A 25870-nucleotide genomic window follows, 5' to 3' on the forward strand; every position below is an offset into this window, starting at 1 on the left:
TTTATAAATAACAAATATTTTATTTCTGATCATATTACAATTTTTAATATAAATATTATATTTTTATCTTGACCCAACACATCTCACATATACGATCCTTGAACGGTCTCTAAGAATAGTCGCCCTCAAAATTTTAGTACTAAAATTATTACTTAATATCCAACGTGTTTATATATATATATATATATATATATATATATATATATATATATATAAGCTTCTTATATTTGATTTGATTATTACGATGTAACTTGTAGCTGAATAAACTAATTTATAAACATTTAATGCGTTAATGTTATCAACTAGTCAAACTTACTAACTTAATCAGCTAACAACCCGCTATTTACCAAGCACCCATGCAGTCTATTTTTGGTGTTTACAACTTAACGGTTGATATGTGTTTTAATTTGTTGGATTGGTAGGTATTTTCCGGTTAAGTCGGTTGCGCCCATCGATTATGAATAATAGGTATTGTTTAATACACTAATAATAATGAGAGATATGATTGAGATCCCTATACTAGCGATGATGGAAATATGGAATCATGCATGCAACCAATTCAAAAGTCCAAAACCTATACAAGTTTTCCTTAATTGCCACGATATTAATTAAATTTATGTGTAAAAATTAACACAAGTGGGAAACATTAATTGCCCTAATATTAATCTTTGCGGAAAGTTTAGGATTAATAATGGATCACGAAATCGATGAAGATCGATCCTTAAGCTCGCATGTGATAACATGTCTGGTACAAACAGCCAACATGCATATATGCTGATCGATCGGCGGCGTTGCAGATCTTTATTATGTGCACCCACTTACCATGCATGTTACGATTTATCATATACCTTCATCGCTAATATTATATACATCAACTGATCATTGTCATTAGTTACTACTAATAATGATATATATTTTATTTCAGAATTTTTTATTATATATACATATATTTTGTTTCCATTTGTATAGCACGTTTAGTTCACAGAATAAATTTTGAAGGGATATGAATCATATATATTTAATTAATAGAGAATGAATGAATTTTGGAGAAATACGAATCATATTCTATAAGGAATCAAATATATGGAAGGAATATAATAAAAATTTTGTATTCTCCTTGCAAGAATGTAAGAGCTGAGGGCGGATAGATCATTCCTAGCAATACTATATATTTCCGAGTATAGAACATACGAACTGGTGAAATAAGTTTATTTTCAATTTATTTTGTGAATCCAACATGTTGTTAAGGTTTGAATTTGAACTTTCATTTATGAAGAAGGGAGATAATTTATTTCACCTATATATATACAACATGGATTACATGCTATAAACTAATAACACTACTTGCATGTCTCCAACGTGCACTACGGTTAAGTAGTTACTTTCATATATAACTAACCTTTTTAAATTTCTTATGAAGTAGTTATTATTCAGATTAATCAAAACCAACGGCAATTAGTTAATTAACTGATCTGACACTTTATTTCCATAACTCAACATTATTTTTTTCATTAAAAAACCATTTTCAATTCGTCGTGCGAGTACTACATTACAAATTTAATTTATAAATTATAATTTCCTTTGTTTGATACTTCAAAATAATTGCTGCATGCAGCCTTCATGTGCCAACTACTTAAAAGTATTCGAGGACCACTATAATGTTTAAGGGCATCACAATTGTTGAGCATATATAATATATAAATATAAATGTGCAATCCAACTATCAGCTTACACTTTTAGTTAAGACGAAGTATATGCTTCAATTTGGTATTAGAGTCAATCCCATATCAAAGATTATGAGTTCGAATTTGCGCGTCACCTGATAAAATAAGATTATGGTCCACGTATTGTTTAGAGCCCAAAGTACATACATGCAATTTATGCCATTAAGAACATTTCCTTATTATGATGAGAAAAGTCTATTGGTCGTTTTGATCTGAGCCGATCAGCTATATGTAATTTAGGCTGGTTTACTTCATTGTCATTATTTGTCAGAAATAACAACTGCAAAATTTTCAGTAAATCAAAGATTCAAGTAATAAGAATGACGACATACAAGAAGATGGAGCACACACAGCTTGAAAATTTTCTCTGATCAACATCAATAACATCAAAAGAGGCTTAATAACATCAAGATTCAATTAAGAATGGCGGCATATATGAAGATCGAGAACACAAAGCCTGAACATTTCCTCAGATCAAAAAAGGCAACACATTGGCCCTGTTTGGTAAAAAATTGGCCTATTTGACCACTATTAATTGTTTGATTTAGTTAAAATATCAATATAAATGTTTGGTTAATTAGCTTTTTGCAACTCCAAAAGGCTAAAATTCAAAAAGCTACTCCAAGCAACTTTTTCAATTAGCTTTTTGAAAAAAGAAATTATACCAAACAGTTATCAGCTAACAGCTAATTTACCAAACACTTTTCTACAATCAGCTAATGTTATCAACTATTTATATCATCTAATTAACACAATCAGCTAACAACTAACAGCTATCAGCTAACAACCATTTTACCAAACAGGGCAATTATCTAATAAACTACCCAAAAATAAGAAATAAAAAGAGCTGATTGACAATAAGATTAACGTTGAACAACTATGTTTCAATAGGATAAATAATACCGAAACTAAATAAATTATTAGAAGTCCATATTTAATTTGTGATCTACCAAGACTATATATTATAAGCAGAAACAAATCCATATATAACATGCACGGGGATCGCGGACACAATTAAATTAATCCATTGTGTAATATGATATTAATTACAATAATTACATTGGTGAAGAAAGGAATCTTCAATCTTCAATGTTAATGTACTGTTTAAGTAACATATATTATATATAATGTATGTTCATAGTATTAGTTGAATGTTTTAAATATAAAATTAGATTATTTTGTTGTTTGGGAATTAAATATACATGTTAAAAAAATATGGTAGTAAGCTAGCTTGTGTTAATGTGTTCATTAATTGATTAAAAGAAAGAATGATTCAACCAAGATCATGGTGAAGTATTCAGATCAAGATCGAGTGTTTGTTATCGATAATTTTATTAATTTAAGATGGCCTCATATCAATTTTAACTTTAACACAATTCTCAGCGACTATCGACTCCTACAAAGAGAGGAATGAAAGAAAAGGCGAGAGAGATAATATATATATATATATATATATATATATATATATATATATATATATATATATATATATATATAAAGGTAAACTAATACCATTTCCGGACCATTGTTAACAATTTTGTATATCGATGTTAATAATTAATTCTGAATTTGATCAATTTTAAAATTTCATAAATAAAAATACTCAAAATTAAAATACATTAATTAATTAAATTACACAAAACCTTTATTTAACAACACCGGCATTGTTAAAATGTTGTGGTTAATATTTCTCCATCTAAAGCTTCAATTCAGACCACTCTATTTTGAAAAATTCATATCAAATTCTACAACTAACAGTCGTATCATTATAAAATTAATTAAAGGTGTTAATAAAACAATTGTACATCATGCGGCAGTTGCAAACCTCGCAATTTTATTTGTCTTTTTTCAGGTTGTTTAATTCCTTATATACATACGAGGATAATGCCATATATATGTAGTGCGTTTATACAAATAGAATAAATTACCAAGTAACCCTTTAAATTAATAAATCTTTCAACTTTATAACTCTTGCATTTTAAAATTCACAAACGTCAAGTTCCACCCCTTTGGGCAACAAAGCAAGAACTTCATTGTTTTGTAAATAATTAATGTAATATATATAATTTATGATTTATGATAATATATAATATTATGGAACTAATACAATGTTGAATGTAAAAATGTCATTTTTGTAATTAAAAAAAAGTGAAGAGGGTATATTTTTAATTTGCATATGTTGTCCGTGTAAGTGACTGAATGATCACCGCTATTTTCTATTTTAGAAACATAATATTTTTTTGGTCAGACCATGATGAGAAACAAACATAATATTTTTACATACTTCATAATACTATATGTTATCATCATCATGTCAAATATGAATTAGCGAATTTAGAGAGAATTATATTAGACATGTTAGATGTCAAAGGAGCTAAATCCTATAAATAATCTTCAATATAGGTTGATTCCTCTTTTCTTAGAGCATCTCAATCAACACACTTTTGTTGGTTTTTAGAATATATAGTGAAAAACTAGGAGCTAGGGTGGTTTTTCCCTAATGGAATGGCTGATTTTTCAAGGATTTTTTCTCCTGCTATTTATGTTTTTTTTGTGGGGCCCAGAATATGAGAGAAAAGGAAAAACAACAGATCATTTCTGCACATGGAGCGCAAGAAGTGCGTCCAGTAGGTGTGTGCGCACCTACTGAGCTAGTATTTATAAAGTTCTGCAGTTTTTTTTTAATTGTTGTTAGCATTTTTTTTTTCTTTTTTCTTTTTCTCCCTTTTTTCTTGTCTTGCCACCTCTCTCTTTTTTAATGGCACTTCAAAAATCAGGAAAAATCAAGAATTTTTGAGGATGCTCTTAGCGTTTACTTTTGTAATCCTTAAACTTTGATGTACCTAAAAAATATTTAATGCTTATGTAAAATTGACATTCAACTTCAATATTAAAAAAAAAAAAAAAAAAAAAAAAAAAAAAAAAAGAACTTAGCACCTTTTAGGATTGAAATAATTATCCATAACTATGAAGATGTGATGTCATATGCAAACAAAAAGAGACATATACATAGATATTATAGAAAAATGTAAATTCAAATTAAAAATCCCACATTGTATTCCTAAAAATAATCCACTAGTAAAAAAATACTATTTTTCAAGTCTCCTACTCTTACTAATAATAGTAGCATATATATAAACATTTCAAAAAGAAAAAAGAAAAAAAAAAGAAATTATAAGTCATAGTGATTGGTGAGTAAAGTAAAAATGGGTAAGGGGCTAAGGGGGCGTTTGTGTGCGCCAACGTGTGGGACAATTGAATAATTGATGGCGACTAAGATTTAGGTTTAGGTGCGTAATTAACTGCCACGTGGGTGGGCGCGTGACCGGAGTTATAGGATTGAACGCGGGTTTTGGCCGAGTCAAGAATGGTCCTATCTCCTATAACCAGGGACCCCACCTTTATCGAAAGTTTTTTGCATACTACCTTTACTTATCATTTTCCTTTTTTATTTTTTTCCAATAACACAGTAGTCTATAGCTTTACTTCTTTTCCAACTCGAATTACCATTGGAGTTTTTTTTTTTTTTTTTTTTTTTTTTTTTTTTTTTTTACCTTTTGAGTTGGACAGCTAACCTGAATATTTCAAGTTGTTCCATACCCAAAGTCAATGATCGAACCATTGACATCTGGTTAAGGATGAATGAGTCTCTTTCACCCCTACACCCCTGGTTGACCATTGGAGATTTTTTATTTGACTTTAAATGTTTAATTTATATATGAAGAAATTTTATAACATTGAAAATGTTGACAATGACATTTTTTGAAAATAATTGTCATTATATTTACAAAAGAAAAGGTTGTCCTTATGGTACTCTACAATTATAGAATGTTCAATATAGAATGACGTATGTATTGACGTATTGTCATGTCTTAAAAGAAAAATGAGATAATTTTGAAAACATTAACTCTTTTTTATCATTTAATAATTTATTATGGTCAAAATCATTATGCGGAGTGGAAATACTTGTTGTTGATTGGTAATTTAATGACTTGGGTTAATATTATTTTTTTTTTTCAAAAAATATATAATGGCAAGTGAATGTTTGAAATATATACTATGGAGTATAAAATAATTGACTCAATTTTGTCAATTAACAAAACCTTTTCCTTTGCCGTATGTTGTGGAAAATAGAAAATGGGTAGACTGGTGGTCAGGTTGTTTTGACAGGTAGAATAAATTAATTATTTAATTTGTTTTATCTTCTCCATTAATGGTGACTTTAACCTATTAACTATGACTTTCTCTAGAACAATGAAAATTAAAGCAATTAGAGTATTGTTGGTGAAATTAAAGTGAACTAGTTATAATTTTCATTATTGTTGCAAGTTTTACGATTAAAGTGGACTAATTGAATTACAATTCATCCAAATAATCATTTAGAAAAATGACTGAAGTAATCGACGGTTCCAATCATTCTCTCAAATCTGTCGAGAGCGTGGTATATATAGGTCATGTTAGGTAAAATAGTTAGCCTATAGGGTAATTTTGACTTATTTGACCACTATTAGTTGTTTGACTTGATTTAAAAATCAATATAAGTGTTTGGTTAATTAGTTTTTTTATTCTAAAATGTTAAAATTGGTTATTCAAAATAACTTTTTCAATTAGCTTTTTGAGAAAAAAAAAATTATACCAAATACCTTTTTTCAATCAGCTGATGTTATCAACTAGTTATACTCACTAATTAATCCAATCAGCTAACACGCATTTACCAAATAGGATATACTAGTTTAGGGAGTAGGGTTTATTATATGGGAATAATATAGTCTTTTAGTATATATTTTAAATATTGGAGTTTGAATATATAATAATTGGATGTATATATAGATTGTGTTTATAGTGAAATGATGATATGGAGATAAAAATGGTAATATGAGTGTAGGGACGAGGAGTTTCACGTAGTTCCAACACGTGGTCTCAATATATATATGAATTGAAGTGGACTCCGTGTCCCTAACCCTTTCTATATATACCCTTTCCTCTCTCCAATCTCTCCTCAAAACTCACACTTACTCATCATTCTAGCTCAGTAGTCTTCTTCTCTGATCTGCATTACTCTTTCTTTCCTCAAAACTACAACGAACACGTACTCTTATTATACAATCACAATCAAGAATTTGCAGAGAATATATAAAGGCAGCCATGGCGAATTACAGTACTGCAGCTTCTACTGCTATAAGTTGTAAGCCCAGGTTGTGTAGTAGAAAGAGCGTGAGAGTTAATTGCTCTCTGCAAACTACTCCTTCTCTGCTCCATTTTCCCAAGCAGACTTCCAGTCCTGTTACCGGTTTGAGTTCAGGCGTTGCGGTTTCGTGTCCGGTGGAGGAACGGTGTTCTTCTTCTTCTTCTTCGGCGGCTCCGCGGTGGAATTTGTTTCAGAGGATGGCTGCAATGGCCTTGGATGCAGTGGAGGGTGGGTTAACGGCGCATGAGCTTGAGCACCCTTTGCCTAAAACGGCCGACCCGAGGGTTCAGATTGCCGGGAATTTTGCTCCGGTGACGGAGCAGCCAGTCCGGCGGGGGCTTCCGGTGGTGGGGAAGATCCCGGAGTGTATTGAGGGGGTGTACGTGCGGAACGGCGCTAACCCGCACTACGAGCCGGTAGCCGGTCACCACTTCTTTGACGGTGACGGCATGGTTCACGCCGTGAAGTTTAATAAGGGGGAAGTGAGTTATTCTTGCCGGTTCACGGAGACGCAGAGATTGGTCCAGGAACGGGCCGTGGGCAAGCCCGTTTTCCCGAAAGCCATTGGGGAGCTCCACGGCCACACTGGGATTGCAAGGCTGATGCTTTTCTACGCCCGCGGGCTTTTCGGGCTCGTCGATCACAGCAAAGGCACCGGAGTGGCTAACGCCGGGCTGGTCTACTTCAATAACCGCTTGCTAGCGATGTCGGAAGACGATTTGCCGTACCACGTGCGAGTCACGCCCGCCGGCGACTTAAAAACCGTGGAAAGATACGACTTTGACGGCGAACTGAAATCCACAATGATCGCTCACCCCAAACTCGACCCTGTTTCCGGCGAGCTCTTCGCTCTCAGCTACGACGTGATTCAGAAGCCGTACTTGAAGTACTTCCGGTTCTCAAAAACCGGGGAGAAATCTCCGGACATTGAAATCCCAGTCCCGGACCCGACAATGATGCACGATTTCGCCATCACCGAGAGATTCGTGGTCGTCCCCGACCAGCAGGTGGTGTTCAAGATCTCCGAGATGATCCACGGCGGTTCTCCGGTGGTGTACGACAAGAACAAGGTAGCCAGGTTCGGAGTTCTCGACAAGTACGCTAAAGATTCCTCGGAAATGAAGTGGGTGGAAGTGCCGGATTGCTTCTGCTTCCACCTCTGGAACGCCTGGGAGGAGCCGGAAACCGACGAGATTGTGGTGATCGGGTCATGTATGACCCCGCCGGACTCCATTTTCAACGAATGCGACGAGGGATTAAAGAGCGTTCTATCCGAAATCCGCCTCAATCTGAAAACCGGCAAGTCCACCAGAAAACCCATCATTCAAAACCCGGAAGATCAGGTGAATTTGGAGGCCGGAATGGTGAACAGAAACAAACTTGGCCGGAAAACCAGGTACGCATATTTGGCCATCGCAGAGCCTTGGCCCAAAGTCTCCGGCTTCGCAAAAGTCGACCTTTTCACCGGCGAAGTCAAGAAATTCATATACGGCGATGAAAAATACGGCGGCGAGCCTCTGTTTCTCCCCACCTCCAACGCCGCCGAAGAAGACGACGGCTACATCCTAGCCTTCGTCCACGACGAGAAGGCCTGGAAATCAGAGCTCCAGATCGTGAATTCCCAGACCTTAAAGCTTGAAGCCACCGTGAAGCTCCCATCAAGAGTCCCATATGGTTTCCACGGCACATTCATCAATGCCAAGGACTTAGCCACCCAGGCCTAATCTTCAATTTCTTGATGCCGCTGCTGGGAGAATATGTTTACAGTTTACTTTACACAGTCATTTCCGCCATTAAAGATCAGAGGAGATTTACCAGAGGGATGGTTGCTGATACATACATCCCCGGAATCTCTTTCGATCACTTTTTTTACTGCATATTCATTTCTTTTTTTTCTTGAAGAGTTATTTTCATGTGAGAGGTTTTCAGAGATGGCCAGCTTGTAGCTTTCTGGACGTAGTTATTAGCCATGATTGAAGCTCAGCTGGTCTCTGCTGATTCTTTCACATTATTATGTGCATGATACATAGAAAGAAAGAGAGAGTATATACTGTAGAGTACATTGAATAATCTCCACAGCTCTGTAATGTACACATCAGATCATCTGTTTCCTGTTGTAGATATAATTAAATGTGATACTTCATGTGTATATATTATGCATTATATTTTCATCTCTTTTGTTTTTTTGTGCTGTTTTTCTATTTCTGATACTGTGACACGACCAAAGTAGGTAACATAATGTTGTCGATGAATATAATCGGTTCCAATCTTTTCAACCAACATATGCCGACAAACAGGTCTCTATTTTCTCTTAGATTTTAGAACAACAAAAAGCCTTTGATTATGGGGAAAGAAGAAAAGCTCTTTGATTTTATTTCTAAGGTTGTCAGATAACTTGTTTTTTTGGTACCACCACAAGTTTGTATGACTCAAGATTTATAAAACATGGATCAATTTCAGCTAAGTTGGTCAGATTTTTAATTTGATAATTATAAGATTAAAAGTTTCATTTAAAAAAAATAATTTATTAATCTTTTCATTTTGACTGACCAATTATAGACAACCTAAATTGATTCTTCCAAAAGGCTGAATCCCAACCCTAAGGGCCCCCCACACCCCGGCCCGATAGAGCGGTGAAAGGTTGTAAATCAGATTAAAAGTTTCATTTAAAAAAAATAATTTATTAATCTTTTCATTTTGACTGACCAATTATAGACAACCTAAATTGATTCTTCCAAAAGGCTAAATCCCAACCCTAAGGGCCCCCCACACCCCGGCCCGATAGAGCGGTGAAAGGTTGTAAATCATGGTGACTCAACTGAACATTAATCACAGAGCACGAACATTAATCACAGAGGCTAGGAGCCCCCCTCACTTTGAGAGGTTGCTCCCATACTGCCGCTGGTGAGACTCGATCCCTGGTCATTCTTCCAAAGTTTTACCTCTATGACCAGTTAAGCTACCCATGCGGGCGACCTAAATTGATTTACTGGAGGGATGGGTGATGAATTGGTTAGTTAGATAGTGTCCTGTGAAATTGGGGAATTATGAAATGTCAAAATCATATGCCCGCCCACAATTGCATGCAAATCCACCAAGTGAACTGTGGCGCTTCCCTATTGGATGGGGCGTAAACATTGTGGGTCCCCAGGGTTACCACTTATAAAGTGAAACATCATCCTAAGTTTGACTAATCCTGGGGCGAGATCACGCCCTAACTCTCGCTTTCCATATATTAAATCCGGAATATAGGACTTCATTATTGGTTTAATTACCTAACCTATGACTCAAATGTTGACCTTAATTACACCACGTTGAAACATGCACATAAGCAAGCTAATTAGGGATCGATATTTAAAAAACAGTGTGAAAGTCATATTTAATGTGGTGGATTCTTTATGGACACAAGACATTAGTCTTTCTATTTAAAATGTCGCTGAATCATAATTTTAATTTTTGTGGACAAATTTGTAAGTAATAATCTATTTTTGGTGTTAATGAAAGAAGGTAGAGAGGCTAAAGAATTGATAAGCAGTTAGGATGCAAGTTCCAAGCGAGGCGCAAAATATCAAATAACAATAATAATGGCTATGAAAATGACCTGGGAATAAAATCAATTCAAACAAAATTATGTTATTACAAAAAGAATATATGAATTGACAATTCAATTTTTACTAATAAAGATATCACATTAATTAGATAATTTAAAATTAATTAATATATTTGCCAAAGAAATGGTTTTTTTTTTTAACATAGTGAAAAATATATAAAATATATCAATTTAAATTAAATAAAAAAATTTAATGCAAAGGATAAATATGCACGTAGGCTATAAAATATATATAATATTATAAGTTGACCGGGTTTGTGAATGCGAATGGTGTCCACGAATTTGATAAAGCATAATAAATAAGAAAGGTATAGTAACGGCTGTAATTAAATGGGAATTGAAGAAGACAACTAACACAGATCGACATTCGAAGACGCAAACAATGTCCTCCACCACCACCTCCTTTAATTAACATATATGTCCTATGTAATATGGCATCTATATATGGTTCTAAATAAAGCGGAATATTTACCTATGGAACAATCTGTCACTCAAAAATCAATTAAGTTATATATCTATGTGGACAACAACCTACTTACAGATAAAACCATTTCATGTTATGTTCCTCAAATCAACTTGTATATTCTTAGGCTCCAACATTCATCATCTTCGTCATTCTCTTTTCCTTCGAAATTGTACGTCTCTTAAATTGTATGTCTGATGCAATTAAGGTTACATGTTGTACCCGAGTACCCGAGTTGGACTTCCATTTGAAAGATTGTGAGTTCGAGCCTCAGTGGAGGCGTTATTAGCTCTTTGTGTTTCAGTAGGTTGAGAAAGTATATGAACAGATACTACATTGTAATAGAGCTAGTAGCATTATGGACATACATATTAAGTTCCCTATATTTATAAATAGAAATGGTTATGGACATGCATAGTAATATTGGTTTAAAATCATTGTTTTTTATTTTATTATTTATTTATTTATTTATTTATTTATTTATTATTATTATTATTATTATTATTATTATTATTATTATTATTATTATTATTATTATTATTTTTTGTGTAAAGAAAGAAAAGGCGGTATCCTATTCAGCAAGTTTTGGAGTAATGAGGTGAACCGGAACTTGCGCAAATTATACCGTGGAAACGTGTTCACCATGCTTTGTGAACACGTTTTAAAACGGCGTCGTTTTTACGAAAAAAAAATAGTTAATGTGCTGTTAACGAAATTTTCTGTTATGAGATTATGAATTTACAGTTATGTGATTATGAATTTTTTGTAAATCCATAATTTCATAACAGAAAATTCATAATCTCATAAAAGAAAAACATTTATTAAATTATGAATTTTCAGTTATGAGATTATGAATTTACAGTTATGTAATTATGAATTTTCTGTAAATTCATAATCTCATAACAGAAAATTCATAATCTCATAAAAGAAAATTTATAATTTCATAACTGCACATTCATAATTTATGAGTGTTGAAGAAGCTTACGCGAAGAGGAAACCGCAAAATGTGAAAATAAAGAAAAAAAGTCACACGATTAATTAAGAAAAAAAAAAAAAAAAAAAGATAACGACATCACTTACAAGCACTGTTACCGTTTGAAACCGTGTTCACCAAAACACGGTTCCATGGCATAACGATTGCGGAACTTGCAATTGAGCTTCCACCTTCGATCACATCATTCCCACTTCATCACGGGAACACCATTTGTAGTACACGTGAGCGCCAACATTCGAGCTTCACTGCAACACGTGACCTATTTATTGTCCTATTAACATTCACCTAAATTCTTTGTTCTCGAAAGGTTGAGTCTCGAACCCCAAGGGTCCCACACATCAGTTCGACATAGCATCTGAAAAGATGTAAATAGGAATCCTTTCACTTTGAAATGTTACTCCAACACTGTTGTTGGTGAGACTCAATCTTGAATTATTATTTTTAAACTTCTCCCCTATGACAAACTGAACTGCCATGCGGGGAATATTCACCTAAATTATGAAACAATTAAAATAAATAATAATTTGTTGGTGTTTTGGATGATTGGTCTCCTACAATCCATTCCAAGTATTTTTATTATTGATTATTGGGGTATTAATCAAGGGGATAAATATTATTGGATCCTACATAACATTCTAGACAAGTTAGTTTGATAATCATAAAATTTTAAGTTTGACAATTCGTAATAATTATTTATTAGTCTTTTTTATTTGAGCGAGTCATTTAGGTTGCCAATATAGTGGACCCTACTACAATTATCATCTTCTAGTGATAATGACTTATTTTATATATATATATATATATATATATATATATATATATATATATATATATATCATAATAAGTTTGTTGAATGGAAGCACATGCTTAGGTCTTGACATGTACCTACTCTCAATTATTTGTGACATTTATTTTTAAAAATCAGATAAGGTTTTTGGGACATGCATGCATACTTAAAAAGAAATTAAAGATGCTTAACTTTATAGGAAGCATATATATGGAATGAGTAACACTTGTATGAGATCGTCTCACGAATCGAGTTTTTGACATCATTAATTAAAGATTCGACCCGTTTTATAGATTGAGACACGTGAGACGGTGTCACACAAGTTTTTGTCTTATGGAATTGGGGAAGTGCTATACAATTCCTTTAATCAAATACTCCGTATCTAACAATACCATTCATATAAGTATATGAAATCAAATAATCGCATGTGAAAGTTTAGTTAAGTGGACAAATTAAAGTTACAATTTTTTAGTCATAAATTTTTATTAAGAGTAATCTTAGTTAGGGGTCCCGGGTGGTGTAATATCTTATTAGCAATCATATTGAATTTTAGTGATTATTAATTGTTATGTATATATTTTTAATGACTTATAATAGTTTTTTTTTTTTTTTTTTTTTTGAAGGGATGACTTATAATAGTTTATGTAATCACCACTTAAAGAAATTAAAAAGGATAAACATGTTAATAAGTAGACTCAAATTAAATGTTAGAAAAGGTAAAAGGGGTATTAGAATATAATATAGTTTGGACCTTAAAAACTATGTATGGATGGATGATGACGGATCCCATGATGTCTTCAAAACGTATACTATATATATATATATATATATATATATATATATATATATATATATATATATATATATATATATATTAGCACTGCATTATATTGAGTAACATATGTAGACACATGCACACATATATTAAATATATAATCTTGCCTACCATTTTGTAGATATACACGCATGATCGACCTAGAAATTGGTTCAACGAGAGGTATATGTAATTGGGTAGACCAAATAAATGAAATAATATAAATGTGAATATGAAATAAAAAAAGTTCAAAATTATTAAGTACTGGACTTCTATAGTTCGAAAGATTAAATGTGTTATTTTAATATAGTGTATATAACTTATATAATCCGATGTCAATTTAGGCTGTCAATTTTTATATGAATATTCGATGTGTCTCGGGTGCACACGACTCTAAAAAAATTTACCTCATTTTAAAATTTGATTTGTACCCCTTCTTGTGCAAGAGAGATCATCTATGTTATATATATAAACAAAATTAAATTATAAATAATTAGAAATTTTAAATAGAATCTCACACAAAATGAGATGACATGAGCATTTATATTTATAATTTATTTATGTAGTCCAACACCTCCAGGTTAGGTAAATAACCAACACGTACTCACTAAACTGCTTCAAATTTCGATGGTTAAATTAAATTATTTAAAGAGAAATTTTGCGGCCATATATTATATATATATGGCATTGCATTGTTACAATAATAATTTAATATAAAGTCTTTTTGCAGTATAACTAGACTCCCACCACCTTATCTCTATACCCATTAAATTTAATTTAATTAATCAATTAATTATAAGTAGAAGTTCTCTCTTAATCGAATTGGTACAATTAGTTCCCTAATATTTTAAACTAATCTACTTCTCGTACAACATCATCGATCAGATAACATAAATTTCTCAAAAGGGACCTCCATTCGTTCCCACTCCGTTTACAATAATAATCCTATTTTTTATCTACGTGCATGTACGGAAACCTTCCATCATTATTTATATTGTCAATAATTAAGAATATAAAGAATTTATTTCTCCTTAATGTCTTCGAATTCAAGACTCAAAAAATTTTATATATATAAAAAGTATTAAAAATCTGAACCCTAAGTGGGAGGTGAAAGGTTCGACCTCATTAGAGGCAAGTAGTGTGTATATTGGGTATCCTCTTTTTTATAATAATAAAAAAAAATTACATTTTTGTTCAATTCGGAGAAGCAAATTAGTCAAACTTGTGCAAAGTCAAGAATAGATTTTTGGAATTTTTGATAATGGAGGAAAAAATAAAACGACCCATTGTTAATAATTGAGTAAAAACATTTTCTTTTGTATTTTCCTAGGAATAATAATAATGATATGCATTACAAGTCATATCAAGCAATATTCATACAATCTTGCACGAAATATTTGATAGGAATAGTATTTTGTTTTAAAATAATTAGAATAGAAAGATGATAGATATAGAGGAGTAATTGAGAGCCAGAAGATCAGATTAGGAATTGACCCAGAAGACAAAGATGATCCTTTTCGGAAAGGTGTATTGCTGCAACCTGTAAAAGGAGCCGAAAGAAGAGACAATGAAAATTGGGCGGGGAGGCGTTTTCAGTCAAAAGAATTCAATTTAATTAATGCGCATTTCATCAATTCTGCAAAATGGGTATGGTATAATATAATGCAAACACTCCATGCATGGCGATGGAATAAGGTCTAAATTGGCACTGAACATAAATTGTAATTAGATCACTGAACGAAGAAAAAAAAATGTAATTAAACAATTGAACATCCCAAATATATGCAATTTCACCTGATAACAAGTATCACCCATTTCTTTATTTATTTATTATTTAATGATTCTGATTCTGAAACCAATAGTAAAACTAAACGTCCCTTGAAGTACCTGACTTTTGAGTACTAAAACAAATGCTATTCATGCGCAGAAGTATAAAATTTGGGTTGGGGAGTGACTTTAAGATGAGTGACAAAAGTGTCATCCTGCAATTCTATTCATCCCTCAGTGGATACAATAATTCTCGACAACTTTTAACTAGCATGCGTCCCAACATTCATTCACCATCCTACCTCAACATGCAACTCAATTATATTATTATACCAAACTTCCCAAAATCTGGAAACACAAACTTCACAAAATCTCATTTTGTTCCATCTTAACGATTCAGATTTAGTTTATTGATAAACATTGGCATCTGGCAAAATCAAGATTAGAGTAAGCAATACTGTAAATTGAACATAAATTGACCTGTCCTATATGAGGAGAATCAAGAATTCAACAGAAAAATATTGTAGGCAATACTGCAAAATGGACTGGACTATTTATGCTACAACAATATCAATTATCAAAAACTAATTAAACTCGGTAACAGCTTATGTTGACATTCACCCAGGGTCTTCAATTCTTACAGCTGGGAGAGCATTTGTAATGGATCGATGAAATGAATCAATCCAAACAATACTATCAAAATCTTGGACATGACTGCATTGTCAACAATAGGTCAGGTAATTAGCCATTAAGCAGTAGTTTGCCTACTAATATCAATAAAAACAAATATCCTAGCAAAATAGAGGAAAGAGTAATCAACACGATGGAACTTTACCACAAGGAAAAGCCACCAAATATAACTTTAATCTTCTTCCATAGGAACTTCTGGGATATCAAACCTATCTTCTTCAATCATTTTGTTGATAACAGAAACAGGAGTAGGTAATCTTTTGTCAAGAAAGCCAAAACAAGATTAATTTGAATTAGAGATCACTTAATTAATAAAATAGGAAATGCTAAAAATAAGGTTTAGGCAGGCATAAAGTCTAAAGGAACTATAGACATTTGATCAAAAAGGATATACATCAACATAGGGTCATCCTCCTTTTCCCCACGACTTCGACTGTTATTTAGCTCCCGTAGTATCTCTGGTGTAATCTGGCAATTGAGAAGAGGTGTTACTAAGATATAATAGCACATCCAAACTGAAAAGGTATTGCACCCACAATCAGATGAAGCTGCATACCAGATGATGCCTTTGCCTTTCCACCAGAGTGATTATATTAGATTTATCCTCTTTCCTTAAATCAGCTTTGTATCTGTCACATTTCTTTTCACACATTAGAATATGATAGAGGAAACTGCAACATTATGCAATGCCTGTGAATTTGTGATGGTATAAAAGTGGGTGAAGAGGAAAGGAGAAGAGAAAAGCCAAAAAAGGAACAGAAATGAATGTTCATGAATACGTGAGAATTAGTAAGGAAGATAAGAGGAAGCTTTCAAACCTCCGCACAAAGCAAAGAAGTGATAGGTGCCAGATTACTGGCATAACCCTTGACTCCTCATTGAATTTCATGAAGTGAGCAGCCATAGCATTAAGGACACGATATGGCAAAGCATATTTCTTCTCAATCAGTACCTGAATGAAGTAACTGCAGCAGGATATTGAAATTGTTATATGCATTCAAATAGCATGTTCTTGTAAAAAAAATTGTTTAAGGAAGCATCTTAAGGTGCATAAACAACAAACCATATGCAATTAAGTTGATAAAATCCAGCTATGCCGATGACCAGAGGTAATTATCCAATATGGGATATCATAACACTAGAAAGAATAAAGGTCTAAGTACCTTGTTGTACCACAGTACTCCATTTCAGCAAGCTTCATGAGTGCAACACTGCAAATGTTGAAGTAAAACACCTCACAATAAAAAAAATAGTCGCAAACAACAATGGAGACAAAGAAATGATACTTTGGTGAAAGAAAACGGCCACAGGATGGTACTAGATAATGAATGAGTAGAAGCTTAATTTAAAGATTACAACCACTCACAAAATGGACATATAGGCATTCAAAGCATTCATTTGAATGCTTGATTATAATATGTTCCATACCAAATCAGGAGTTGAATGCCAGCACAGAAAATATCTTCTATGACAGGTAAAGTTCTACCTTCTAACCTAAGAGTGCCTTTTATACAAATGATGAAGTCCATTCCAAAAGCAAATATGAAATTCTTTAAGCTTTTATCAATAGTACTTCAAATAAGAATTAGGGGATGTTTGGTTCATGGAAAATGTTTTCCAAAGGAAAACATTTTCCTTAAAGTAGAGGAAAATGTTGTTTTCTTGTGTTTGGTTCATGGAATTCATTTTCCATTGAAAAATGAATTCTTCAAATTTGAGGAAAACAAAATCCTTGGTTGGACCAAGGATTTTGTTTTCCATGGAAGATGGGAAGAAAAGTTGAGATGGAATGCCTATTTTACCCTTACTTTCTTTTTTAATTATATTACTCTTATTAATTTGTAAGGGCATATAGGTCTTTATACTCATTATTCCTTACAATTCCAAATCTAACCAAACAATAGAATTAGTATTCCCAGTAATTCTTTTTCCACCAACCAAACAATGAAATTCATCTTCCTAGTAATTGTTTTTCCATGGAATTCCAATTCCGCTTCCCTTAAAATATTTTCCGCGAACCAAACGAGCCCTTAGGGTACAACCTTTCCAAAAAAAAAAAAAAAAAAAAAAATAGGGTTCAAGATCACCACAACCAAACTGAAGGTAGGCATACCTAGCATGAAGATGAGGAAAAGACGTCTTTTGAATAATACTCCCAATAATCACAGCCTCCCTTATAGAGCAAGTCCGTGACTGACAAAGCATAAATGCATTTCAATAACATATCAATCAGATAGAGAAATATAAATAAATAAATAAATAAATAATCCATATAACAATTACCAGCAAGCTTGATGCAATAAAAAGACCAAGCCAAATATAATAAACATAGTAGAGAAAAGATAATACTCCATATTACTTTGTCACATAGTCTATAATTAAGCTACCTAAGAAACACACTTCATTAGTTACTTATTATTCTATTCCCAAAAAAGTAAACAATCACCCACATCTGATAAGCAAAAAAGGACTTTGTTTCCAATGTTAATACCTCACACAAAGGTAACAAGATTCCCCTATTAAAGGCAGCTGGTTTATAAAGAGCTTTCTTCAAAGACTGATACAGGGCAAAATGCAGTCTCTTATTATTCTTGATATCGTCTCTGACACGGGGAAGCAAAACAAGCTTGTAAAAGCGTCCTGCCTTCTTGGTATCCATATTGGAAGCAAAAATTCTTGTTGCTTGGTACATAGCATTTGGTGACCATTTAGCCGGTTCAGTCAAATATAAGACTTCTTCCCAATACCGTACTGAAGGTATGTGCTTAAAAGCTTTTGGAATTTTGCCTGAGGTGTATTTGCTAAGAAGTTTACCAACACTGCGCAACATTTACAGATAAGTTTCCAGAATTAGTAACAGTTTCTGCAGACCTACAACACAAATAGCCCAAATAGAAGATAGTTGCATACCCTTTGTACAACTCAATAATGGAGTCATCCAACTTGGGCATTGGTTGCTGTTCTGCATATGCATTTGGAAACCATATCAATTTAATGCAATGGAGGACAGAAACAAATCTGTATTCTACTGGTTGAAAGATTTGTGTTCATGACTCAGGGAATAGGTAAATTTTTATTTCAATATACAGAATGATGTTGTGGCAAAGGTCATCAATTCAAACAGGTAAACAGTGAAAATTCTGAAACAAACCTGTTGAAGCTTGGCCATCCTTTTCTTTTATTTTCTCAACAATGATGTCAGCCAATGTCCTCTGTGGTGTATCATTTGTTGATAAGAAAGCCTCGAGTAGCCTCTCCTCTTCTTCATCAATCTTGTCCTATTTGAGCACCAATGCATTTCAACATCAAATTGGTGAATCATTAAGAAGATTATAATAAACCAGAAAAATCAGTCATATTTTTTTTTTTTATGAATAGGCTGGAATTGAAAAATAAAATTTCTCAGAAGTGGAATCTTTTCTCATCACCTGGAAGAGTTTCCCATGTTTCTCAAGCCATTATGATTACCCATTAATTTTTCCCCAAAAAATTATACCCCTCTAGCATAATGGTCACAACTACCCCGCTAAAATAAAATGCAAAAATTTCTGGCAAAGCATATTGAAGTCCATAAAGGTATAACCCAAAATTCCCACCTAATGCATTGGGAGGGAGATGGGGGGAGCAAATGCTATTATAGACCCCAATATTCTTTTCATCTCCAAAAGGAAGGACTAAGAAGAAGAGCAAACCACTTGTAGTGATAATTTTACATCTTTCAGGAAAGTTATATGTCTGCTAAGGCTTGTATATTGATTATCCTAACTTGGACTCTAAAATGCCAGGGTATATCCTCAAGACAGTTTCGAATTTTACATCCTTTCCTACACATTATTCGTGCTAAATAGTTTTGTATAAGAAAAACATAGAAACTTGAAAGGCACGGACAAACCTCGAAGTCACCATACTGACTCTGAGTTTCAGAAAACCCTACAAAGTTATCAAAATCAGCGTCGTCGTCATCATCCTCCTCGACCGCATCTCTCCGCTCTTCCGTAAAAACTAAACCATTAGGGTTCTGTTCCCGAGCCTCTTCCTCGTCAATTTCCTTTTGCTGAAAGAGAGCCTCCTTAAGTATCTTCGAGCTCATACCAGACGATATAAGCTGCAAAACATATTGAAGTACGGGGAGGGATAGTTAGAAAAAAGGTAGAAACTTCATATGGAATGAAAGCAGAGAGATGAGTCTGAGCGCTCTGCATTGCCTTCTGCTGTTGCTGGTGAGATTTGGGAGCTTTTGATCGTTTGCTTGATGAGGCGACGGAAACAGAATCCGTTCCGGCAAGGAACGGCTCTGGGTTCGTCAACCTAGTTCGCTTCTTCGCCATCGTCGATCAATTTGCCCTGTGCTTGCAAGTCGAAGCCGCCGCTCTTGCAGTCGTTAAAACCCTTACAAAGGAGGAGGGTTCGTATTGTTAGAACCGTTCATGAATTTATATCTTGCCCACATGTTTCTAAATTACAAGTAACACCTCACACTTTAAGCAATTTTGCACTTTTCCACCTAAACTTTAATATAATTCTATAATCTATCCTTTCTCAGTATTTCTCTTTTCTTTTTTCTTTTTTTCTTTTTTTTCTTTTTCATTTTTTAATACTTGGTAATGTAAATGATGTATGAATTTTTCATAAATTCGAAATTCAACAATTCCTCAAAAAGGGTTCAGTGATACAGTTCATCCAAGACATATCAATCACACTTTTCTTAAAATTCATTTGCTTCATTTTAATAATATTGTAGAAGCGGCAAAGAGTTAAATAATATATTTAATAATATATTTGAAAACCTAAGTATACTATTCATTAAACTATAACAAGATGTGAACATTAAAATTTTTATAGAATGTTGTAAATAGTTAGTTGAGAGTAGTATGAGATTGGAGAAAAAAAAAACTTACAAATTTTCAGTATAAACATTCTATCCCATCATAGGTATGTATAGGGATGGCAATTTCAATCCGACCCGTGGATATTCACCCGAATCCACCCCGCATGGATCGGGTTTTTTTGGGTGATGGTGGATGGTGGGTCGGGGGTGGGTCTTAAAAAAGAAAACCCGCGGTGGGTCGGGTTGGATTCGGGTTCTATGTACCAGACCCGCCTAGAACCCCACCCGACCTACCATATGTGTGTGTATATATATATATATATATAATAGTAAAATAAGTACTAGTATGTAGTTATTTATAAAAGTTTATATAACTTCGTGTATCTTTTTACTATTTTTTATATCAAAACTACTAATTTTATTTTAAAAAACTAACAATTTAGTTATTATATTTAAATATTTCAATTATTTATGTTTTAGTATCACTAATGGATTTTATTTTTTTATTATGTGTAAATAATTTAAATATTATTTTTTAAAAAACATAATAAGATGATATGTGGTGGGTACCCGTAGTGGGCACCCGCACCCGGTGGGAGTGGGGGTGGGTTCTGAAAAAATTCACCCGATGCGGATTGGAGGTGGGGTGGGTCGGGTGATGGATGTAGCCCTCCCCGACCCGCACCTGACCCATTGTCATCCCTAGGTATGTATATGAGATCTAGAAATATTAACACCAATGCATTCAAATTTGAAGTTGGCAACAAGCTTTCTAATAATTGAGAATAGTATGAGAGTGGAGAAAAAAGCTCACAATTTGTCTGCATAAAGCATTGTTTCCCAAGCATATATATATATATATATATATATATATATATATATATATATATATATAAACGAGAGATTGTGAAACCCCTTACTTTAATCTTGTGCTACCAATTTTTGGACAAACTTTAAATTTTAATTTATACCATATTTTGCACAAAAGAGAGTCTCTATTCTACAAAATCAAACAATTTTAAAAGTTGAATTATTATTATTACGGAGTATTATCTATAATAGTGCAAACTAATTTACTTTCTCAATAGGATAAAAGGTTACTTAAAAGATTTTTAAAAAAAAAAAAAACAAAAATAAAATTCTTACCCCATTTTTTTTTGGGGTAAAAAAACAAAATTCTCGATGGATCGAAGGAGAGGCAGTCATGATTGTCTCCACCTTCTTTTGAAATTTTTTTTAAAAATATATTTTTTTCTTTTAATTTTTTTTAAAAATTATATATAATTTGACATTATGACATCATATTTAAAAGAGAATTTGGAAGTAACATGTAAAAAATATTATTTGCAAATTTTTGAGTTTTTCTTTTTAATAGTTTGATTGCACATTATTTTTATTCAATGGTTCAATAGCACAATATATAAAAATTCAATGGCCTATTTGACACTTTTTTCATATATTTATTTCCTGTAATAGTTTTACATAAAAAGAATTGTTATTTTTAATGATTGTCATGAATCAGCTGACTCAGTGACTACCATAAGTTAATTTCAAATTGATACTTATATGCCAAAAAAACAAAGACTAATATTAAGATTCAAAATCTCCCAACCCAGACTCCAAAATATATACAAACAAGACATTTATTGCCCATTTTATGAGTAGTATCATCAGTATATCATTACAGAAGCAAAAAAAAACACATGTTCAGTAAACTTAGTTTAAACAGAAATGAGTTCCAGGCTCATGAAAGATGAACATAATACTTGAAGATCAGTCTGTTCCAATGAAGCCACTGTGAATGCGCTTATAACCTCGGGGCAGGAAGGGCGTGGGGAGCATCCCAATCAGTCACAATGTGGTTACGAGTGATCTCTCTCAGTGAACGGCAGCCACTCAACGCCATAGTCAGTTCGAATTCATCGTGCAGCATCTGCAGAACTTTCCGCACTCCTGCTTCTCCTTCTGAAGCCAGCGAGTACACCACCGGTCGCCCAATCTTTAACGATCGCCCACAACTCAGTTAGTGTTCATTCAAGGCATGGAGAAAGAGTGATCATGAATTGGTGGAAAACACTATACTTACAAATATGCCCGAGGCTCCAAGCGCCAGAGCTTTGAAGACGTCAGTTCCACGACGAACGCCTCCATCCAAGAACACAGGAATGCGGCCTTGTGCAGCTTTCACCACCTGGAAAGTGATCAACATTATGTTAAAGTGCACGAGAAAGAGTTATTTGATATTCCCACAAGCATATATGGTACCTCTTCAAGAGCCATGATAGTAGAAGGGACATAGTCAAGTTGGCGAGCTCCATGATTTGATACAATTATACCAGCTGCTCCAACCTGAACTGCTATTCTTGCTGTTGGTACAAAGTTAGAAAATTTTCATCATCACTGGATGCTTTCTTGAATGACAAAAGAGAAATTTATCAAAAGTTTATGTGATTCTATACCATCCTCAGCAGTAAGCACACCCTTCACCAAGATTGGCATTGAAGTGATTGTCTGGAGCCACTGAACATCCTGTCAATAATCTATAAATTATTAAGACAAATCTTCTTTGGTGTTCAAGATTATCAAGAAATGACAGCAACATACAAACATGTAAACAATAAGTGTACTGAAATAAGAACATAAGATGAGATGCTACAAGCTATGCGCCTGCACGTGAAATGTTACAGTTTTGGTATACCTTCCAACTCAAAGTACGATCAATTTGACCAGCGACATAGGAGGCTAATCCAGAATCATCAGCCTAAAACAAGAAAACAAGTTAAAATGTTAACTGAATAAAACTTATAGAATTTTATCAAGTAATGGAAGTATTTTATATCCTCACTCACTTCATCCATCTTGCCCAGGTTCAATCCTTCAAAGTTTTTCAAAGTCAGAAATGGTGGCAGAGTAAACCTGCATTGAAGAGAGGAGATTTAACTCATGCAAATCCATTCTAAAGTTGCCAGCTAAGTTAAGGACAATGGTTCTTAATTCCTCTATAATTACGATGCTCATGGATATTATAATTACACACCTGTTCTTAATATCAGCTTCCCTACGCCCCAACCTTGGGGTGTCAACGGTAAGAGCTATAGCCTTGAATCCTGCCTTTTCAGCTCTTCTAACAAGTTGAGCAACAACATTCCTGTCCTTGTAAACCTGGGCATCAGAGAGAACACATTTATTAGAAACACATATCCAGATTGTCACATTTAAAGGCACTGTAAATGAGTTTCATGCTTACATAAAGCTGGAAAAAGCGGATGCCTGGTCCAGTTGAAGCCACCTCCTCAACACTGGACGTAGCCCAAGATGACAATGTCTGAAACATAGATTTGAAATTCATAAACAAATTGATATAATAGTATATGCTGTTCTAGATTTAGTTAGAATTCATAGTCTTATTGATCAGATTGCTGGGAACCTTATCTGCTAAATTCATCATTTTTTGTACTAAATTACTACAGATACAGATAATGAGGGACTTACCATAATTGTTCCAGCTGCTGATGCAGCTCGTGCAGTAGCATATTCTCCTGCATAGGATCAAATCAGCTCATTAGAATGAAAACTCTAGTAAGTTTGTCCAAACTAAAGATTGGTGTTGTGTTTCAAGTACTATGAACCCGAACAAATGCTAGAGTGTATCAATTAAACTCTAGAGGTGTGAACAGTAAGCTGATTACCGGGTAATAAAGTGAAATGTGTTAGTCAATCAACAAGTGAACTATAACAATCTTAAGGAACAAGTTTACAACTGACAACAATTACCATAAACAGAAATGATATAGGGTTCTCATATAGAAAAACAACAAGTAACTATACTATGGTATTGAAGATTTACATGTACTAGGATAAGTTGAATCTTGGTTAACATCCATGTTTATGTTTAAAGGGTATCCTGGTGTAATTTATTAATTTAACTTATTAGAAGTTAACTTACAACAGACTTGTGAAAGATCAAACTAATACCTTCAGGATGAGCCATTTTCTGGAAGGCTGTTGGTGCAATCATGATAGGCATGGAAATCTTGAAGCCTAGCACTGTGGTGCTCATGTCAATTTTGCTCACATCAATAAGAATACGGGGCCTAAACCTGAATTCGTAACAATAAAGGTTACATAAGATTTAACACATAATAGAAGCCAAAGTCATCCATCAAGATTGCTCATCCAGGAGAATAGGTTTCAGACGGAAGAGCTGCTTACAGAATTCTTGAGAAGGCATTCCTATTTTCAGCCAGAGTCCACTGGTCCTCCGCACCTGATGCATAGTAATCAAACGCCATCTTAGGCAACTTCTTCTTAGCAATAGCTTCATACTCCATCACATTGGTAATCTCCCCCATCTTTGCTCCTTTTATGCTTCCCCTCTAAAAATCTGGATATGCAATAAAAATTAGAAAAGCAGATATGCATGCTGTAGCTATCATGGACAATTTAATAACTTTAGTAAACAAGAAAAGAAAAGCAGATTCTTGATATGCATGAAGATATACTAACTTATATTAGCAACTGATTAAACTAATTGGTCGTATAGAAGTAGGTGTAAAGGAGTATGTTAGAAAGCTTTACAGAGTAAGCCTGAAAGAAGCAAAGAAACCAAAGCACCAAGCACATGTAACATCTCATATTAACCAATAAGTTCAAGAAAGAAATGAGTTAGTATCGATATAGCAGTCTTATGTGCTCATCCAAAATCTCAGAACACAACAAGTTAACACCTTCAGCTAGAGTTATAATCAGGCGAGGCACGCATGGAGAGAGTAAATCATGTTGAAGTGAAAAGAAATACAGAAAAAGAGAGAGAAGGAGAAGAGTGAAAGACCTTGAGCTCCAAAGCTAGAGAAAAGAGTGCATGCAGAGTGAAACCAGTGGAAGAGAGCTAGGTGATAAAGAGAAAGAAGATTGAATTGAACAAGGATAATACTGACAAAGATATGGGAAGAAATGGTTAAATAAGACATAGGAAGAAGACAAAGTATGTGGGGAAGGATGAAGA

At 33.6% G+C, this 25870-nt stretch overlaps 3 protein-coding genes across 6 annotated transcripts; 1 reads left to right on the plus strand and 2 right to left on the minus strand.

The window, feature by feature from the left end:
• The first annotated feature begins 6725 nt into the window (after positions 1–6725).
• LOC109188196 (9-cis-epoxycarotenoid dioxygenase NCED3, chloroplastic) lies at positions 6726–9061 on the plus strand. The gene is made up of 2 exons (XM_019338762.1): positions 6726–8637; positions 8694–9061. Exon 1 carries the CDS (start codon positions 6870–6872, stop codon positions 8634–8636), a length of 1767 nt encoding a protein of 588 aa, XP_019194307.1. The 5' UTR covers positions 6726–6869; the 3' UTR covers position 8637; positions 8694–9061.
• Positions 9062–15789: 6728 nt separating this feature from the next.
• LOC109188197 (bystin) lies at positions 15790–20453 on the minus strand. Of its 3 annotated transcripts, none has more exons than XM_019338763.1 (12): positions 20243–20453; positions 19930–20142; positions 19189–19315; positions 18948–18999; positions 18529–18856; positions 18151–18230; positions 17201–17248; positions 16856–17002; positions 16594–16666; positions 16432–16505; positions 16183–16294; positions 15790–16061 (listed from the first exon to the last, which is right to left on the minus strand). In XM_019338763.1, exons 1-11 carry the CDS (start codon positions 20363–20365, stop codon positions 16210–16212), a joined length of 1350 nt encoding a protein of 449 aa, XP_019194308.1. In that variant the 5' UTR covers positions 20366–20453; the 3' UTR covers positions 15790–16061; positions 16183–16209. The 3 variants fall into 3 exon arrangements, with proteins under 3 accessions (XP_019194308.1, XP_019194309.1, XP_019194310.1); XM_019338764.1 differs by having other exon boundaries at positions 15790–16059; positions 16180–16294; positions 20243–20365; XM_019338765.1 differs by having other exon boundaries at positions 16183–16289; positions 16430–16505; positions 20243–20365.
• A 2039-nt stretch (positions 20454–22492) lies between these two features.
• Positions 22493–25807, minus strand: LOC109187629 (peroxisomal (S)-2-hydroxy-acid oxidase-like). Of its 2 annotated transcripts, none has more exons than XM_019337866.1 (12): positions 25697–25807; positions 25078–25249; positions 24841–24965; positions 24358–24404; positions 24113–24190; positions 23903–24027; positions 23715–23781; positions 23564–23626; positions 23325–23394; positions 23131–23231; positions 22952–23056; positions 22493–22864 (listed from the first exon to the last, which is right to left on the minus strand). In XM_019337866.1, exons 2-12 carry the CDS (start codon positions 25215–25217, stop codon positions 22673–22675), a joined length of 1113 nt encoding a protein of 370 aa, XP_019193411.1. In that variant the 5' UTR covers positions 25218–25249; positions 25697–25807; the 3' UTR covers positions 22493–22672. The 2 variants fall into 2 exon arrangements, with proteins under 2 accessions (XP_019193411.1, XP_019193412.1); XM_019337867.1 differs by lacking the exon at positions 25697–25807 and adding an exon at positions 25593–25672.
• Between the last annotated feature and the right edge of the window lie 63 nt (positions 25808–25870).

The sequence above is a fragment of the Ipomoea nil genome, unplaced genomic scaffold (genome assembly GCF_001879475.1).
Source record: "Ipomoea nil cultivar Tokyo-kokei standard unplaced genomic scaffold, Asagao_1.1 scaffold1421, whole genome shotgun sequence".
In the NCBI taxonomy this organism is placed as follows: Eukaryota; Viridiplantae; Streptophyta; class Magnoliopsida; order Solanales; family Convolvulaceae; genus Ipomoea; species Ipomoea nil.